At 44.6% G+C, this 19,386-nt stretch overlaps 3 protein-coding genes across 7 annotated transcripts in view; 2 read left to right on the top strand and 1 right to left on the bottom strand.

Moving 5' to 3' along the window:
* The first annotated feature begins 2,573 nt into the window (after nt 1–2,573).
* Nucleotides 2,574–13,525, top strand: cfi (complement factor I). The gene is made up of 17 exons (XM_062065498.1): nt 2,574–2,689; nt 4,186–4,274; nt 4,335–4,488; nt 5,058–5,121; nt 5,198–5,363; nt 5,431–5,630; nt 5,696–5,803; nt 6,132–6,242; nt 6,316–6,360; nt 6,423–6,443; nt 6,550–6,692; nt 6,767–6,870; nt 11,160–11,264; nt 11,328–11,506; nt 12,986–13,087; nt 13,148–13,296; nt 13,362–13,525. The coding sequence occupies exons 1-17, from the start codon at nt 2,576–2,578 to the stop codon at nt 13,428–13,430; spliced, it is 1,923 nt and encodes a 640-aa protein (XP_061921482.1). The 5' UTR covers nt 2,574–2,575; the 3' UTR covers nt 13,431–13,525.
* A 145-nt stretch (nt 13,526–13,670) lies between these two features.
* LOC133661926 (dickkopf-related protein 2-like) lies at nt 13,671–14,884 on the top strand. Of its 2 annotated transcripts, XM_062065500.1 has the most exons (4): nt 13,671–14,007; nt 14,091–14,247; nt 14,316–14,420; nt 14,489–14,884. In XM_062065500.1, the coding sequence occupies exons 1-4, from the start codon at nt 13,888–13,890 to the stop codon at nt 14,797–14,799; spliced, it is 693 nt and encodes a 230-aa protein (XP_061921484.1). In that variant the 5' UTR covers nt 13,671–13,887; the 3' UTR covers nt 14,800–14,884. The 2 variants fall into 2 exon arrangements, with proteins under 2 accessions (XP_061921484.1, XP_061921483.1); XM_062065499.1 differs by having other exon boundaries at nt 14,091–14,420.
* Nucleotides 14,885–15,165: 281 nt separating this feature from the next.
* The window catches only part of aimp1b (aminoacyl tRNA synthetase complex interacting multifunctional protein 1b), a 23,800-nt gene continuing 19,579 nt past the window's right edge, over nt 15,166–19,386 (bottom strand). For 3 of the 4 annotated variants that reach the window (XM_062065495.1, XM_062065494.1, XM_062065493.1), the window contains 5 exons: nt 17,864–17,977; nt 17,341–17,490; nt 15,646–15,827; nt 15,407–15,578; nt 15,166–15,332 (listed from right to left, as the gene is read on the bottom strand). In XM_062065495.1, coding sequence (XP_061921479.1) covers nt 15,166–15,332; nt 15,407–15,578; nt 15,646–15,827; nt 17,341–17,490; nt 17,864–17,977 — 785 coding nt within the window. The remainder of the gene's footprint in view (nt 15,333–15,406; nt 15,579–15,645; nt 15,828–17,340; nt 17,491–17,863; nt 17,978–19,386) is intronic. The other variant, XM_062065496.1, reaches the window with a different exon arrangement.

Here is a 19,386-nt window from a genome sequence, read left to right as displayed (position 1 = left end):
AAGTTTCTTTCTGAACCATCTCTTTAGGATGCTCGGTACTCGTAAATTGAGGTACGACTACATTTGTATTTCATAACGTACAAAATAGAAAATAAAAACATCAGGTTACTCAAAGTCATATCTTCTCATCACGATTTTTAAATACAATTATACATTGTTTTGTTGCGCTGTCCCTCGAAACGCATATTTCTAAAATTAGATTTAAAAAAAATCTCAGTCCCTTTTTGTGTTGTCATTTTCTATGTGCCATGTTTTTGGACTTTTTTTTTACTCTACCAGTTAATTCAATTTCAGTAGGTTTAAATGTTAAAGTTACACGTTTTTAAAGACAGGAGAAATGGTACAATCACAATATTGATGAATTATTCATATTATCTACTGATGATGATCCTAAATGAATCTGCTAAGGGGGTGGCGTGGCTCGGTTGGTAGAGCGGCCATGCCAGCAACTTGAGGGCCATCCACACTGGTTCGAATGTAAAGATGTAGACAGTGGGTTTCACTATATAAACCGCTTTGAGTGGCTAGAGAAAAGCACTATATAAAATGTAACTCAATTCTTTTCACTACACTCTGAAATAAAGGAAAACTTGACAGATGTATAATCACATTTAAGTAAATAATGACAGGTTATATGATTATTTGAATTTATGTTTAGGCCACTTTATATTGAATTTGTTGGCACCTGTTTGTAAAAAAAAAAAAAAAAAACTAATTATTTTGGGGGTTTATCTAGATCAGGGTTGTGAAACTCATTTTAGCCCGGGGGCCGCATGGAGAAAAATCTATTCCCACGAGGGCCGGACGGGTAAAATTATGGCATAATAACTTAAAAATACAACTACGACAACTTTTTTTTTGATTGATTGATTGAGACTTTTATTAGTAGGTTGCACAGTGAAGTACATATTCCGTACAATTGACCACTAAATGGTAACACCCAAATAAGTTTTTCAACTTGTTTAAGTCGGGGTCCACTTAAATTGATTCATGATACAGATATATACTATCATATATACTATCATCATAATACAGTCATCACATAAGCTAATCACATTGAATTATTTACATTATTTACAATCAGGGGTGTGGAGGGGGGGGGGGAGGATATGGACATCAAGTAGTAGACATAGAGAGAGAGAGAGAGAGAGAGAGAGAGAGAGAGAGAGAGAGAGAGAGAGAGAGAGAGAGATCAGAAGGCAAAAGAAAAAGTATCTGCATTTGATTGTTTACATTTGATTATTAGCAATCCGGGGAGGGTGTTAGTTTAGGGTTGTAGCTGCCTGGAGGTGAACTTTTATTGCGGTTTTGAAGGAGGATAGAGATGCCCTTTCTTTTATACCTGTTGGGAGCGCATTCCACATTGATGTGGCATAGAAAGAGAATGAGTTAAGACCTTTGTTAGTTCGGAATCTGGGTTTAACGTGGTTAGTGGAGCTCCCCCTGGTGTTGTGGTTATGGCGGTCATTTACGTTAAGGAAGTAGTTTGACATGTACTTCGGTATCAGGGAGGTGTAGCGGATTTTATATTATTATTATTATTATTATTATATACTTCAGATGGATTTTGGCCCAAAATAGAACAAGCACATTCTGAAAATATACATATCACAAATAATCCTCTTAACAAAACATTTCAAGGTAGTTGAAAACTCTTCTATGGATCAACGACCTCATTTGTCATTTCCACATATTAATCCTGTGCTAACTCAACAAACCATACAAACTGTGGTAGAAACTATTCAAGAGGGTTGAGTTACTCCCTGCCTTCTAGGCATCACTGTGCATTGATAGAAAAATAAAAGCTATGCAATGTGTGAACAAACCAAAAATAAAAACTTAAAAGACTGACAGTATTGCACTGTTCACTTGCTTAAAATTTTTGCACAGAACATAATAATTTTCACAGAACTATATCAATGTGCAGTGTCTCATGCAGCATTTTAAGTAGGGTTACCAATTGTTTATTTTACTCCTGTTTGTTTTACATTGTGTCGAGGGGGAGGAGTCACAGTCCCGCTTTACCATGTACCTCCTGCTTGGTATACTTGCTCACCCAAATAGTTTGCTCCCTGTTAGGCAAGCAAACTATTTGCTTGCCTAACAGAATTACTATTGTGACATCTAGTGGACACATTTAGAACAGCAGTTTCTTTCATTTAAAAATGCAGCTTAATTTTACACCGATGTCACCGCATGTTTGACATCCCTGATCCAGATGTTAGTCATAAACCTAATTAAGGTTTTTACAAGTGTTTTAAAAAGCTGGTTTCAACCAAATCCATGCAATAATTATTTTTTTAGTGCATGTATGGGGCGACAACGCTGGATTTAAGGTGGGATGGGGGCAGAATTTGGTGCCTGGCCCCTGCATCTCTCTCTAATCTCATGAAAGTAAACGCAAATCTTTAAAGTCATCCTGTTGCAGTGACTAAAAATGTCAGCGTGTTAGCGCCACCTGCTGCATGCTGACCAGGACTTCCCACAGATACGGCGCGGATCGTAACTTGTTTGCTGGTCCAGAACAAACAGTCTACTTAGTTCAGCGCTCACGTGACCAACTAATGATTGACTGATGATGTCATCACAAACAACATCTGAAGTCTGGAACAAGGACTGCGACAAAGTCAGGATGAGACCGTCTCCTCTTCTTCTTCTTCTTCTTCTTCTTTTGTTGGCTTCACAGACGGTGAGTAAAGCTTCTTTTTAGAACCACCACTATAGGACAAGGACTATGGCTTGGGATTGGAATAAGACCAGTATAGTTAGACAAGGGTTAGGGTAGTGCAGGGGTCGGCAACCTGAGGCTCCGGAGCCGCATGCGGCTCTTTGACCACTCTGATGCGGCTCAACTGCATACTTGGCGACCCTCCCGATTTACCCGGGAGTCTTCCGGATTTCAGTGCCCCTCCCTGTAATCTCCCGGGGCAATTATTCTCCAATCTTTACCCTGTCAGCTATAATAAGGGGATTCAGTGATGATGCGGCGTGTAGCGCCCTCTACAGGCAACGGTATCGACGTGTCAGTCAAAGTGCATGGTGTGTGCAGCTCCTGCTTGCACACATGTGTAACAGCAAGGCATACTACTTCCACAGCCATACAGGTTACACTGACGGTGTCGATATAAACAACTTTAACACTCTTACTAATATGCGCCACACTGTGAACCCACACCAAACAAGAATGACAAACACATTTCGGGAGAACATCCACACCGTAACACAACATAAACACAACAGAACAAAATGCAGCCAGGGGCACTTGACTCCTCCGGGCTACATTATACACCCCCGCTACCACCAAACCCCGGCCACCTAAACCGACGCACGGAGGGAGGTGGGGGGGGGGGGGGGGGGGGGTATAATGTAGCCAGGAGGAGTCAAGTGCCCCTGGCTGCATTTTGTTCTGTTGTGTTTATGTTGTGTTACGGTGTGGATGTTCTCCCGAAATGTGTTTGTCATTCTTGTTTGGTGTGGGTTCACAGTGTGGCGCATATTAGAAAGAGTGTTAAAGTTGTTTATATCGCCACCGTCAGTGTAACCTGTATGGCTGTGGAACAAGTATGCCTTGCTGTCACACATGTAAGCAAGTAAAAGCTGCACACAACATGTACCTGGACTGTTACGTTGTCAATGATGGTAATAGAGGGCGCTATTGTTGTATGGGTAAGAGTCAGCAGACATTCGAGAGATAAGTGGATTCAAATTTCGGGAATCTCCTGGTGAATTCGGGACGGTTGGCAAGTATGACGCTGTCAAGCGGTAGGTTTAGCAAGTATGCTGCTGTCAAGCGCTATTCATATGCCATTCATATAAAACTCGTGGTCCGCACTAACATTTAATTTCCATATTAAGATATATTAAGCGGGCTGCGTGTTTGAAACCCCTGGTTTATACATAGCACAAAGCAAAAAAAAGCCTTGTATGCAGTGTTATTTCATTTTAAATTTCAAAAGAGTTTTGTGGCTCCCTTTGTTTTCTTTAATTTGTGAAACTGGTCAAAATGGCTCTTTGAGTGGTAAAGGTTGCCGACCCCTGGGGTTGTGGATCCTGAGACTAGTACTTGGGTCAGGTCCAAAGACCTGAGTGACAGAGTTGTAGTTTTGATGTAAAAGCAAGATGGCCTCAATAAGTCATGTCATCATTGTGTGATAAACATAAAGTGATGAAGTCGTCTGCCAGCAGGAGGCCTTAAGAAGTGTGCAGTCGGCGAATGCGGACCACTTGGCTCCGCAAGATGACTTCAGGGGTCCTGAGGCGTGTCTCCACAAGAAGTAAGTATAGTGCTTGTTGGCGTGCGTGGGTGCGCTCAAGGTGACAAGCTGTGCTTTCAGGCCGACGCGTGCGTCATGTGACTTGGTGTTCTGTCCTCCCTGGGAGCGCTGTATTGAAGGTCATTGCTCCTGCAAGCCGCCGTATTTGTGTCCTGCGGAGGACATGACTCCTGTGTGTGGGCTGGACAGTCGCCTCTACCGCTCCTACTGCCAGGTAAAGCTAGCGATGTCAGCGTGTTAGTATGTTTGTTAATAAACATTTTTCACCAAGTACCACCTCAGAAAAAAAATTGCCTCTCCAAGTAGCACCATAATGACCAACATTAAAATACTGTAGCGTAGTAGGCCTAAGTATTCATTAAAATCAAGGCAGAGGTTTTATTTAACAGGTATCCTGCTCAGTGGCCTTGTGGTTAGAGTGTCCGCGGTAGGTCGTGAGTTCAAACCCCGGCCGAGTCATACCGAAAACTATAAAAATGGCACCCATTACCTCCCTGCTTGGCACTCAGCATCAATGATTCCCGAGCGCGGCCACCACTGCTGCTCATTGCTCCCCTCACCTCCCAGGGGGTGGAACAAGGGGATGGGTCACATGCAGAGGGTTATTTCACCACACCTAGTATCAGTGGTACTTTAACTTTAACTTTATATGGAACATTACACACCATGCAGAAACATCAACAACGATACTCCGCATATAGTATGTTTTAACAGACTTCTTTGGCGGCGTACCACAGTTTGAGAATCCCTATGCTAGGCTAAGTGCTTTGGTTGTGTTGTCAGGTGATGGCGCTGGCGTGTCGCAACAAGAAGACCGCCATGTCCCACTTTGGAGACACGTGCTCAGGTATGCCCTCAAAGTCGTCTACCTACCGCTTGTCGCCAATGTGTGTGTGTATGTGTGTGTGTGTGTGTGTGTACAGAAGAGCAAGCCAAGTTCACCAGCTCCTTGGACCCTCAGACTGGCATGGTCTCGCTCTTCGTCCCCGAGCCGGCGAGTCCCAGCGGTGGGCGTCGCCTGCTTGTGTGTTTGAAGCTGTGGGACACGGCTAGCGCTAATGTAGCCTGCAAGGAACATGGCCACATGCTGTGAGATGACTTTATTTTTTTTAACAGTGACGCTAACACGTTTATGCTAACACGGGTGCGTCCGCAGCGGCGCCTCGTCTGCCGGATCGCTCGATTACCCAACTTTGAGCCAAGAAGGCGTACACTCGGCGTTTCCCACCAGCTGCGTCAGCGTCCGCTGTCAAGGCTTCGAGACTTCGCTGGCCGAATGCGTCATCCACGACAGCGTCCGCATCACGGACAAGGTTGCCATGGTGACGTGCTACAACGAGTCCAGCGCCCCCGCAGGTCAGCACTTGTGTGACGGCATCGCACGCCAAACGCCACCTTCAACGTGGTCGCTTGCCTTTCAGGAGACAAGTGCGGCTTCAAGTGTGCTAACGGGAAATGCGTGTCCACCGAGCGCACCTGCGACGGCGTGGACGACTGTGGCGACCGCAGCGACGAGATGTGCTGCAAACGTAAACCAGACGCACACAGTCGTGGTCAAAAGTTGACATACACTTGTAAAGAACATAATGTCATGGCTGTCTTGAGTTACCAATAACTTCTACAACTCTTATTTTTGGTCACATTTTCAGTAGACCCATAATAAATTCAAAAATATGTTTTTTGTGACCAACAAGTATGTGCTCCAATCACTCTATCACAGAAAAATAAGAGTTGTAGAAATGATTGGAAACTCAAGACAGCCATGACATTATGTCCTTCACAAGTGTATGTAAACTTTTGACCGCGACTGTACATCCACACACAAACACGTTTATAGTCACTTGCTCCGCCCGCTAGGTTGCAGGAGCAGCGCCTTCCGCTGTAAGACGGGTGTGTGCGTGCACGCTGACGCCTTAGCTGATGGACAGGTGGACTGTTTGGACGGCGAAGATGAGGCCGTGACGTCCAGTGAGAAACACACACACTTTACAAGACCTTGTAGAAGGCATGTTTATACATCGTCCATTTTTATGTTGCGCAGAAGCAGTGAGCGCAAAAGCAGTGAGCGCAGGGCCTACCAACACAGGTACGGCACGCCAGAACCTTCCAGAATCTTTGCTAACATTAACTGTGTCATGTCTGCTTCAGAATACATCTCTCCCAGGACAGGTTAGCATACCTCTGGACAGATAGCACGTTAGCATATTTCTCCTTTGCTCGGCAACACATTTGTGTGTGTGTGTGTGTGTATATGTGTGTGTGTGTGTGTACGTAGAAACCAGCGCCAGCCGTGCACATCTGGAGTCCAAGCTGCAATGCGGCGTCCCCAACGTCACCGCTGCGGAAGACGACAGCGTGAGGGATCGTGTGAGCGGCGGCCGATACAAGCGAGTGGTCGGGGGGATTCCGGCCAATCGGGTGTGTTTGCACTCTGATGTCCTCACAAGCGCCGAGGCAGGAAAGTGACGCATTTGTGCTGACTCCCCCCGCAGACCCAAATCCAGTGGCAGGTGGGCCTGGAGCAGAACGGCAAGATGGACTGCGGTGGCACGTACATCGGAGGCTGCTGGATCGTCACTGCGGCTCACTGTGTCAAGTGAGCCAAAACATGTTGTGTTTCTTCTCGAACAACACAGACCAGGGTGTCTTCAACGTTTTCTTGGCCAAGGACCCTCAAAAGTAACTTGTTATCAGCTGAGATATTTAAATAAGTATGGCGCCGCTAATATCTAGTTGACAACTAGTGCGCTAATTATTAGCTGGCAACAAGAGCGATAATCGCTAGCTGGCAACTAGAGTGCTAATCGCTAGCTGGTGAATAGAGCGCTAACTGCTAGCTGGCAACTAGCGCGTTAGTCGCTCGCTGCCAGCTGGAGAGATGTGTCAAAAAGACACCTTTGTATTGTGCACTACAGCGATCCGTTGTGGTTAAGGAGCTGAGCCGAAAGGCAAAGCTCTCAATTTACCGGTTGATCTACGTTCCCATCCTCACCTATGGTCATGAGCTTTGGGTTATGACCGAAAGGACAAGATCACGGGTACAAGTTAAGTTAAAGTACCAATGATTGTGTCACATCGCGGTCACATCTTTATGCGGGGTCGTTCTCCCAGGAATGCAGAACGGACAACTCCAGACGACAGCGTGAGGTAGGAAATTATTTATTTATCATAAATCATCCAACTTACAAAATAGGCAAACAACAAAGGCAAGCATGCCTAACACACTGGAAGCTAAGGCAAAAACTTAGCGCAGGAAACATAGAAGCTAACACTTAGCATAAACTAGAGAGAAGGGAAAACTTACATTGATAGGTTGCATGAAGCAAACAATGACGCCAGGCCGACTGACTGGCAAAGGCAGGCTTAAATAATGACTGATTAAAAACAGGTGAGCGTCCTTAACACCAAAGGCAGGTGAAAACAATAAGCAGCCATGGCAACCAAACCAAACTCAGAGGTGTCACAAACAGGAACTAGGGGAGTCCAAAACTAACAGAAAATACAAAAACATGATCCGGACCATGGATCATGACAGATTGTCACACACACACACACACTAGGTGTGGTGAAATTTGTCCTCTGCATTTGACCCATCCCCTTGTTCCACCGCCTGGGAGGTGAGGGGAGCAGTGGGCAGCAGTGGACAGCAGCGGTGCCGCGCCCGGGAATCATTTTTGATGATTTAACCCCCAATTCCAACCCTTGATGCTGAGTGCCGAGCAGGGAGCTAATGGGTCCCATTTTTATAGTCTTTGGTATGACTCGGCCGGGGTTTGAACTCACAACCAACGTTCCCTCTAAGGTGCGCGCCTGTGCAATTGCGCACTGCTCAAGCGTCCTCTGCGCACGGCAAATCTATGCCGCGCACAAAATCAAATAAAGAAATAAGCGCATAACAATTTTCGACACACGGACACGACAGAGAAAACAGTTTTCGTCATCATTGTTCAAATATTGTAACGTCTGTCGAGACGCTTTGAGGACATGAATTCCAACGATCACTTTACTGAGGAAAACTCTTTATTGTCGGCCATAAACACATCACCAAAACGTTAGTAAAAAAAATTATATCTAGCAAAACTGGTCATTTTCTGCAGTACAAACCAGACCAAAAGCAACTTTGTTATATCAATAGCAGCCGCTCGCTCTTTCTTACTTGCGCCAACACATGCATATATGGCACTTAGCCAGTGATGCGTTTACAACTCCAACACCACACATAACGTGTCATTCCAGGTCGTTACACTATGATTTACCAATCAAATGTGTGCTTATTCTAGTGTTATTTATTAGGAATCTTCATTTTTAAATATTAATCATGAAATGCTGTTAGTATATTAAATAAATACTAACAAAAATATATTTTTTACAAACAGGACGTTGCAGGAATGTACACATGATCCCCTGCTTACATCTCATTGTGCAACATGTGAATGTTTTAATGGGAACTAAATGCAATGTCTGAAAGGGGTACAAATTATTTCCAAAGCAGAACCTCCACCCAGACAAACAATAAAAGTACACAGTTAATGAAAAACAATATTTTTTGTTATTGTCATTGTAAGTGGGCCTAAACACTTATATTAGAAAATAACCTCATGGAAATGACTGCTGTCATTTGGTAATAATAATAAGAGAATGTTGTCTGTCTATCTGTGTTGGCCCTGCGATGAGGTGGGGACTTGTCCAGGGGGTACCCCGCCTTCCGCCCGAATGCAGCTGAGATAGGCTCCAGCACCCCCCGCGACCCCGAAAGGGACAAGCGGTAGTAAATGGATGGATGGATGGATGGAGATTGAACTTGTTATTTAGTCAGGTTTGGGACAGGTGTGCTGCTGGTGTAGCCACAGTGTGCACGTCTGACCTCGCTCACATGGGCTCCACTGAATGCTCAGGGAGTTTTTGCGTTTGCTCACACACATGAAAAATTAGAGGGAACATTGCTCACAACCTACCCATCTCAGGGCGGACACTCTAACCACAAGGCCACTGAGTAGGCCGAAATTAGTTTCCTCCGCTGGGTGGCGGGGCTCTCCCTTAGAGATAGGGTGAGAAGCTCTGTCATCCGGGAGGAGCTCAAAGTAAATCTGCTGCTCCTCCACATCGAGAGGAGCCAGATGAGGTGGTTCGGGCATCTGGTCAGGATGCCACCCGAACGCCTCCCTAGGGAGGTGTTTTAGGGCACATCCGACCGGTAGGAGGCCACGGGCAAGACCCAGGACACGTTGGGAAGACTATGTCTCCCGGCTGGCCTGGGAATGCCTCTGGATCCCCCGGGAGGAGCTGGACGAAGTGGCTGGGGAGAGGGAAGTCTGGGCTTCTCTGCTTAGGCTGCTGCCCCCGGGACCCGACCTCGAATAGGCGGAAGAAGATGGACACTACAGCGCCACTATTAGCTAGCAGGCAACTTGTGTACAAGACCCCAAAACTGTTATAGAAGTGTAGCGGGTCCGTTACTCATATATACTGTATAAAATTGTGTTTTATATTAAACTGGTCCTAAAAGTACCTTGTGCAAAACTAAGATTAACATGATGTCACGTCCGGCTCAGTGAAAAAGCGTGGTGGTCAAGCTCGCTCCGTTCTTATTGGGTACAGAAAAGCAAAATGCCCTCTGCTTGCGTTGTTTTTGGCTGTGCGAACCGTTCAAATTGCGAAAAGGTTGAGTCTTTCTCCAGAGTTTCTCGAGAGGTAATCAAGAAGAAAAGTAGCACACACTCCAAGGGAGCAGAGTCGAAGAATGCATGAGTTTGCAGTGATCACTTCATTAAATGTTTGTTTGATATCCATTCAATGTTTAGTATGTACCATTTAAGTATTATCTTGATATTATTTGTATTTTTTTAAAACACGTTTGCTATGAGTGTTTCGAAAAGCACCAATTCGGCGAGTCTAACTAAAAGTAAGCAAATGTGAGCAAAACCTAAAAGAGTTAGGCTTTTACCATGAATTGATTTACGTGGACCCCGACTTAAACAAGTTGAAAAACTTATTCAGGTGTTACCATTTAGTAGTCAATTGTACGGAATATGTACTGTACTGTGCAATCTACTAATAAAAGTTTCAATCAATCAATCAATCAAAACCAAAGGCAGCAATTATAAATGAATATTTAAGCACATACACAATGTTGACATCTATAGTTATATTTTGATAAAGACGGGAAAAACATGGCTGCTTAGACGCCAAGTTAAATCATGAAATGCAACCTTACCTGAGCAAAGATTGTGCATATTTATCCAGGAGAGTCTTGATACCAATTTCCTTGACCCAGAAACACACAAAGAATTTGTAGACCTCCATGCTTTTCCATGTTTTCATCTGTTTTGTCGTGTAGAATGTTGATATGTCTGGGAACGCCACCGACATGTAATCTTTAATATCACTCAACAAATATTTTTTTGATCAACTTTAGGGATCTATTCCATTGTATGGTTAGATTTTTTTTGCTCGTATCAGCTTTTTACAGGAATACTTAAGACTTAGACTTAGACAAAGTTTATTGATCCACAAGGGAAATTGTTCAAAAGGAAGGTTTAGTACCCTTGCGTACTTGGCCCCTTGGTCAACCAAACCATCTTGGCCTGGTTGACCACCAATATTTTTCACTTGCGGGAAGAAGTCACGTGTCGTAATACAAGTAATTCAAATAATACAGTGTAGTGTTGCTATTAACTAGCTGGCAACTAGAGCGCTAATCGCTAGCTATCCTAAACGCTTACATTAATATAATGATACAGTATAATTAATAGTTTATGTTTAAAGTCTCATCAGCCAAAGATGTCACAACCCCCCTGCAGTACCTTTCTAGACCCCATAGGGGTTGCGGAACCCATGTGGAAGACCTCTGCTATAGACACTTTTTCTTTGGCTTTGCTGCTCCAGGCCCAACCCCTCAACATTCCGCGTGAAGTTCTCCATCTTTAAGAAGTTGACGCCTCAGGACACGACGGACATCGTTCCCGTGGGCGAAGTCATCATCCACCCAAAGTAACGCCGGCCGTCCTGAATTGCTCGCTTTTTTGGCATATAAGCATGAATGTTGTGTCGCAGGTACAAAGCCCGCACGTACGAGAACGACATAGCGCTGCTGCGTCTCAAGGACCTCCCGCAGGAGAAGGGCAAGTGTGTGGAGGATAACCCTGCTGTGAGACCCGCCTGTCTCCCCTGGTCCACTCAGCTCTTCCAGCCCAATCACACCTGTAGCATCTCTGGTTGGGGGCGCATGGCAGGTGTGTGTGTGTGTGTGTGTGTGTGTGTGTGTGTGTGTGTGTGTGTGTGTGTGTGTGTGTGTGTGTGTGTGTGTGTGTGTGTGTGTTCTTGCATATCTACGTGTGTGTTCTTGTATTTCTACCCTTCTTGAGACATCAACAAGAAAAAGTACCTTCCATATGAGGACCGGTGAACAAGTTAGGACATAAATCCTGGTCCCAATATGGAAAACCATTGCATCTAATAGAGAATGTCTCATTTGCACCCCTGGTGGTGAAATCTACCAAAATTAGGGTGGTCCCAAAAAGGAGGGATTTTTCAAATTGACTGTGTGTCTGTTTTAAAAGTGCTCCCCATCTGGTCAACATATGAAATAACAAGTGTGTATAAAAATTTGAAGTGCTCCCCCTCTGGCCAACATATGTAATAACAAGTGTGTGTATAAAATTTAAATGCGCCCCCTTTGGCCAAAATGTATTTAAAAAAACAAAAATGTATATAGACTGTAATAACTTGAAGTGATTAATGAAGATTAAAAAACAATTACAAACAAAAAATTAATTTAAAAAAATATTTATAATATATATTTGCATAGTATGTATATATTATTAATGTTGTAAATACAAATCTTTATATATCTAGAAAGGGTGGTCCTAAAGAGGTAAGCATTTTTCAGAGGTCTCAAGAAGGTAACAAATACAACCGTGTGCGTGCATGTGCGTGTGCGTGTGTGTGTGTGAGTGTGTGAGATCTTGTATTTCTACCCTCCTTGAGACATCAACAAGGAAAAGTACCTTCCATATGAGGACCAGTGAACAAGTTAGGACCGAAATCATGGTCCAAATACGGAAAACCATTGCATCTAATTAGAGCCAAATACTAGAGTATGTGAACATTGATCCAAAGTCAGGATTTTTTGTTGATTTAATGTGCATGCAAAAGTAAACATTGATAGTTGCAAAGGCAGCAATATATGATCAGATAAGCTAAAGAAGGACTTCCCTGTACATCCTCCCCAAAAGAACGCCAGGTGAACAGCTGATTTTACGACTTCCGGTGCTGACATAAGACAACCCGCGTCCCATATGTGACCATAGGATGAACAAATACACTACGCTACTAAGACTATAGTGGCCATTAACAGTTAGCTTCTACAGCTGGGTTGCCCAAAGTGCGGCACAGGGGCCATCTGTGGTCTGTGACTCGTTTGTCATCGACCTTGAGCACATTACAAAAAAAATAGAGATCTCATTTGCACCCCTGGTGGTGAAATCTATAAAAATTAGGGTGGTCCTAAAGAGGTAGGCATTTTTCAGAGGTCTCAAGAAGGTAACAAATACAAGAATGTGTGTGTGTGTGTGTGTGTGTGTGTGTGTGTGTGTGTGTGTGTGTGTGTGTGTGTGTGTGTGTGTGTGTGTGTGTGTGTGTGTGTGTGTGTGTGTGTGTGTGTGTGTGTGTTGGAGGGAATTAACGCTACAAGCTCACTGGTGGTGTTACAGAGGGAAAAGCCTCCCAGGTCCTAAGGTGGGCCAACGTGTCTCTCATTGACGACTGTCAGAGGTTCTACCAGGATCGCTTTCGACCAGGCATGATGTGTGCAGGTGAGTGAGTCACGACAAGTTCACGTGACGGCGCGTGTTTGAAAATGTGTGTGAGCGCAGGTGACCTGGACGGCAACGTGGACTCGTGCCAAGGGGACAGCGGCGGTCCTCTGATGTGCGAAGACCACCTGGGCGTGTCCTACTTGTGGGGTGTGGTCAGCTGGGGCGAGCGATGCGGTCAGCCTGGCTTCCCGGGAGTTTACACTCAGGTGAGACGCATGCACGGGGCCTGCTATCCAGGGGACCACTCATGTTTTGCCGTTGTCGCCTGCAGGTGGCGCAATACTTTGAGTGGATACGACTTCACACGGGCTGGCCTGCCGTCACTAAGTTCAACTCCTGACCACACACTACTGTACTTCCTGTACTGTGATTCTTCTTTTTCTTCAAAGTAAACAATAAACATGGATGAAAAACTTCTCCACATGTCTGCCAGGAGGAAGTGTTGCTCCTTTGACTTGGACGTCAAATCGTGTGTGTATATTTTATTTTGTGTGACGGCCTTTTTTCTTTACTGCACCTTTTTTGTTGAGTTTTTAGTTAAGTTTCATCACAGTCCAACTGAAACCTGCCCCACCCAGATCACCTCCACTGTATCGATGGTCCTGCAGGTGGGGTGGGGTGGAGTGGGGTGGGGTGGGGTATCAGTGTGCACAAAAGGTCGTAGGGGGCGTGTCACCAGCACGTGGTCTATAAAGCAGCACGAATATGCATCATGTGAGACTCTGTAGGAACCCCACGTTCATTGACATCACTAAATTCGGACTGTTATTTTGAAACTTTTGTCATTCGGATTCCCCATGAGGCGTCACGTGGACACTCTGCTATGCGCGCTCTCGCTTGCGGTGGTGGTGTGCGCGCACGTGCGACTCAACTCCATCCGGACGGTAATCGTGCACGAGGTCCCTGGGGAGCTGACGGTGAGTGTGCGCGTTTCCGTGCGGTTTGTATGAGTTGTTGGTGGCACGCTAAATTGAGTTTGCATGTGTGTGTGTGCGCGTAGCTTCGCCAGTGCATAAGCGACCTGGAGTGCAGCGAGGGAAGCTACTGCCACGCCCCCTCAAAAGGCCCCACCCACTCCCGCTGCCAGACCTGCAGGAGGAGGAAGAGGCGTTGCCATCGAGACGGGATGTGTTGTCCTGGCAACCGCTGCAGCAACAGTACGACGGGGTGACGCACGTTAACATTGTGTTGTTGAGGTGTGTCACATTAACGGTGTCTCATGCAGGTGCGTGCGTGCCTAAAGGTGACACAATAGCCAGCGATGGGATGGTTCTGGACAAGCGTGACATGACCGCCTGGATGAAAAAATACAGGACGGTGTCTGGTAAAGGTGAGCATCACGAGATACGGTCAAAGTGACAGGAAGTGTTCGTGACCGTCTTGGTATCGCTGTCGCAGGTCAAGCGGGCGACCCGTGCCTCGTCGCGTCCGACTGTTCTGACAGTCTGTGCTGCGCTCGCCACCTCTGGACGCGCTTCTGCAAGCCGGTCTTACGGGAGGGTCAGGTGTGTTCCCGCCGCGGCAGGAAAAAGCGGCAGCGCGACCTGGAGCTCTTCCAGCGCTGCTCCTGCGGGCGTGGACTCGCCTGCCACACCGGAGATGACACCGCCCCATCCTCGTCCACGCTGCTGATGACGGCAAAGTCCAAGTTTGCGGCACATTCCCCCGTTGCGCCGCAGGCCAGACTGCACGTGTGCCGCAGGAAGTGATGTCATTAGACCGTCACTTCCTGTTTGTCACTGGAAATGGGAATTGATGTTAATATTTGCTACCTTTAACAGAGCTTATGCTAATGCCACTGCATGTCTGTATGACACAAATCACAATGATGATGTCCTTCAAGGCACTGCTAGCTAGCAAGCCGTTTACAATAAATGCGACCCAAGTAACAAGCTCAGCTTCATGTGTGATCAAGAGTAGCATCCAGAAAACTGTGAGAAAATATTTTGTTATTTTATCGTTAAAAACTGTCTGGAGACGCCATCATTTTTTAAAAATGCATAAAGTTACAAAATCGGAACAAACTTCACGACAGAGACGTTGAAAAGACAAGAAGCTTGTTTATTTTCTGTTGCCTATTTGATGTTGCAGTTGGTGAAGGACTGCGCCCGACACAGCCCCTTCCCCTTCACCTGTAAGCCACACCCCTTGTAGTTGGCCACGCCCCTTGCATTCACCTGCAGGCTGGGCTGAACACGCTCCCACACTCGCTGTTTGGACTGCAGCTCTCGGTCAGGCTCACCTGGGCCACACACAAACACATTCATTCAGCATTTCTTCCCGTCACTCACGCATGCTATCTCTCACGTTGGTTACCGGGGAAGTCCAGGCAGGTGACTCTGTCTCCAGGGTTGGAGCCTGTGGGCGGGGCCAATAGCTCAACAGCGTGGTCGGATTGAAAGCACCACAAGAGGCGGGCCTGCGAAGCCACTCCCTTCAGTTTGCAGGACTTGATGTTGCACAGCAACACAACGAAAGCACCATCAAGCTGACGAAAGAAGGAAGTCAGACTAGAGTAAAGACGATGTGACCAAGAGAAGAACAAGAAAACTTACTTCCTTTCTTGGTAGTTTGCTGACAATGGTGCGGGGGGCCTTCTCTCCCACGTCCACTTCTTGGACGGTCAGGTTTTCTGCCAGGGGGTGTGGGCCAACGCTTAAGATCCGCCCGACTCGCAGGTCAAGGCGGGACACGTCCACTGGAAGCTCCCCGCCCAATGGGGGCGCAGTAGTGGGAGCTGAAAAACAAGTGAGTTCAGTTTTTGTTTTACTTTGACATCCTGTCCAGCAGAGTCCTTGGTCCCTTTAACCATCTGGGGACATTAAAGGGGTACTAATGTGCAAAAAAAAAAAAGTCTTACTTATTGATACCTGTTTTTGTGTATTTGGTATCTGCATAAATTTGAAATCAAACTGTGGAGGCATGGCGGAAATATTTAGAAAACAATCTTGCCTTCCTCCATACTTCCTCCAAACAAGCCGTTTGGAATTTGCCCAATTTGTGACGTTTTTCCCATTGGTGACATCAGCAGATATTTCCCACATATCCCCCCGAAGAGCTTTGCGCAAGCCCGCCATTGTAGTCAGAGGCTATAGCCAACAAGCTCCTTCTTTTTCCTCTATCATCTTGTTGTGGGGCAGACTGGCTCGTACACGCACATGCATTCTCTGCTGATGCCTTTTGTAATATAAAGTAACGCATAATTCTAACGTACATCTGTCAATAGAATCCATATGGAAGCGGCAAAATATACATCATGGCTGACATGGAGAAGACGCTGTCAAAGTGGAGGCACGTAAAAAAGACCGCCCACAAAACAGCGCATCCACAGGAAGGGGCTTGAAAGCAAAATTTTGATAAAAAAACACCATGTAGACCACTAGGAAGTGTTTAAATGTAGAAAAAAATTATAATACGGCCCCTTTAAGTTTTTTGATTTGTGCAAAAACATTTTGGATTCATATTCTTTACTTTTTTTGCTCAAGGTTCTCAACAAACTTCAGTCTGAAACAAAAAAGTCCAACATGTAATGTTTTTTTTTGGTTTTTTTACATTTGGACCATTTTTAAGACATTTTAGTCAGATAATGTCCCAGGTTTGAATTAGTAAAATATTTGATCTAAGGCAGTTAAAGGGTTAAAATAAAATAAAAAACATTGCATGTCTGGTATTTTTGTTTATGGCTGAAGTTCACAAATTAACCTAGAAGTTGATTGCGAGCCAAAAAAATACAAAGAAAGAATTTGACATAGAATTTTTTTGATTTATCATGAAACAAACCCTCCTAGGAAAAATTATGTATATGAAGTAATACAACAAAAATGATGCCCAAAATACAGCAAACATTAATGAATGGTTTAAGCCAGTGATTGGTAGTGGGTGAGTGGTACTACTAGTGGTATGCCAAAGAATCACTAAATTAAGTGATTAGGGTTTTATTTTCCAATATTCAAACACAGTGTTACTGTTCAAACTGTGTGTAATGTTAATTGGCCAGAAATATTACATTTGGTTGTTAATTAAAACCTCTGCCTTGATTTTAATGAATACTAAGGCCTACTACACTATTTTATTGTAGGTCATTATAGTGGAACTTGGAGAGCCAAGTGTTTTCGAAGGTGGTACTGAATGAAAATAGTTTGATAACCACTGTTTTAAGTGACCGAAGCAGCTGCTTAAAGCCCCTTGACCACTAGGGGTCCCTAAACATCAACATTGTCGTCATTGTACGTCCCCCAACTACATCTCACCTCTCTTGGCTCCTTTCTGCCTGCAAGTCGCCTTGCTCCATTGATCCAGGACGCCTGAGGGGGGCAAGGACGCAGCCTCGGAACCAGTGGTTGGAGGGAGTTGATTGACAGGCGTGCCAGGGGCGTGGTTTGGTGAGAGGAGGGCCTTAGCTGAAACAGATGGAACACTTCTTGCTGCACTTTGACTAGACCAGCGGTTCTCAAACTTTTTCCACCAAGTTCCACTTTAGAAAACACTCTCCAAGTACCACCATAATGAACAACATTAAAATACAGTAGCGTAGTAGGTCTAAGTATTTATTAAAGACAAGGTAGAGGTTTAATTTAACAAGTAAATTTAATTGTTTTGGCCACTGTAACATTACACATAGTGTGAACAGTACCACTGTGTTTTAATGTATGAAAATAAAAACACTAATCACTTAAATAAGTGATTCTTTGGCGTAGCACCAGATTGAGCTTGCGTACCATTACACAGTTTGAGAATTACTGGACTAGACAATGTAAAGTTACAAAAACGTACCGACGCGTCTTCTTTGTTTGTCCTGAAGTTGAAATCTCAGCTGCTCGATGTCTTTCTTCAGTTTGCCGTTTTCCACCAGCAGCTTCTTCTGCTCGCGCACGGACGCCTGTAGCACTGAAACCAACACATCACAGATGACGCCATTGTATTCCTTTGCCACACATTGCAGCTTTTCACATATTTTCATGCACTTTTGTTTGTCAGCTAACTCCCTCTTTGTTACTGGTAAGCCCAGGGCTGGCCCCTGGAATAAACAGTCATTGCAGTTGTTTATGGCCACAACGATGAGGAGGGCCACATGATTATGGTGATTGGTCACTTCAGCAGCTAAATATCAATGTGGTCGTCGTGCAGGTGTTTGTTTGTTCTATTTCGATGGACTTATTTGCCTCATGATTAGTACTTTGTTTCTGCTAAACTTTTATTCAGCAGTGAGTAAACATGTTCTTTGTATTAGTTTTGATTCGATTTAGTAGCATCGCGGCCACATCCATTCAAAAGCCCATAGAGATTAATAATTAAGCATAGCTTCGAACGTGGTCATCTTGGCAGATTTACAGCCGTATTTCTAAATTGACCGTATTATTTAAGTTTATATTTTAGCCGAACATCTTTTCCAAAGATATAGTGTCTAAAGAACTATAGTTTTTTTCATATGTTTTGCTGTTTTATTGTTTTTTTTTACTTATTCAAATAATGCCAAAGCGGCATAGCAGTTTTTAAATGGCTTTACTGCAGTAGGAGATTTCAAACACTTTTCTTTCCCCTTGGATCTCTCAACCTATTTTTTTTTTTTTAGCTTTTTCTATAAACTTTGGACCTTATCTGGAATATAAACACATGACTATTGAACATCTTGGATCAATTTATTTTTATCCTGCTCAGTGGGCTTGTGGTTAGAGTGCCCGCCCTGAGATTAGTAGGTCATGAGTTCAAACCCTGGCCGAGTCAAACCAAAGACTATAAAAATGGGACCCATTACCTCCCTACTTGGCACTCAGCATCAAGGGTTGGAATTGGGGGTTAAATCACCAAAAGGATTCCCGGGCTGTCTTGAGTTTCCAATAATTTCTGCAACTCTAATTTTTTTGTGATACATTGATTGGAGCACACACTTGTTTGTCACAAAAAACATTCATGAAGTTTGGTTCTTTGATACATTTGTTATGAGTCTACTGAAAATGTGACCAAATCTGTTGTATCAAAAGTATTAATAAAGCAATGTTAATATTTGGTTACATGTCCCTTGGCAAGCTTCAATGTAATAAGGCGCTTTTGGTAGCCATCCACAAGCTTCTGGCAAGCTTCTGGTTGAGTTTTTTACCACTCTTCTTGACAAAATGATTCCCAGACGCGGCCACCGCTGCTGCTCACTGCTCCCCTCGCCTCCCAGGGGGTGAACAAGGGGATGGGTCAAATGCAGAGGACAAATTTCACCACACCTAGAGTGTGTTTATGACAATCATTGGTACTTTAACTTTAACTTTAACTTAAAAATTGAGCTGTTTGGCCACAATACCCAG

The sequence above is a fragment of the Entelurus aequoreus genome, linkage group LG12, assembly GCF_033978785.1.
Source record: "Entelurus aequoreus isolate RoL-2023_Sb linkage group LG12, RoL_Eaeq_v1.1, whole genome shotgun sequence".
Classification (NCBI taxonomy): domain Eukaryota; kingdom Metazoa; phylum Chordata; class Actinopteri; order Syngnathiformes; family Syngnathidae; genus Entelurus; species Entelurus aequoreus.
This window is presented reverse-complemented; position numbering and strand designations above follow the sequence as displayed.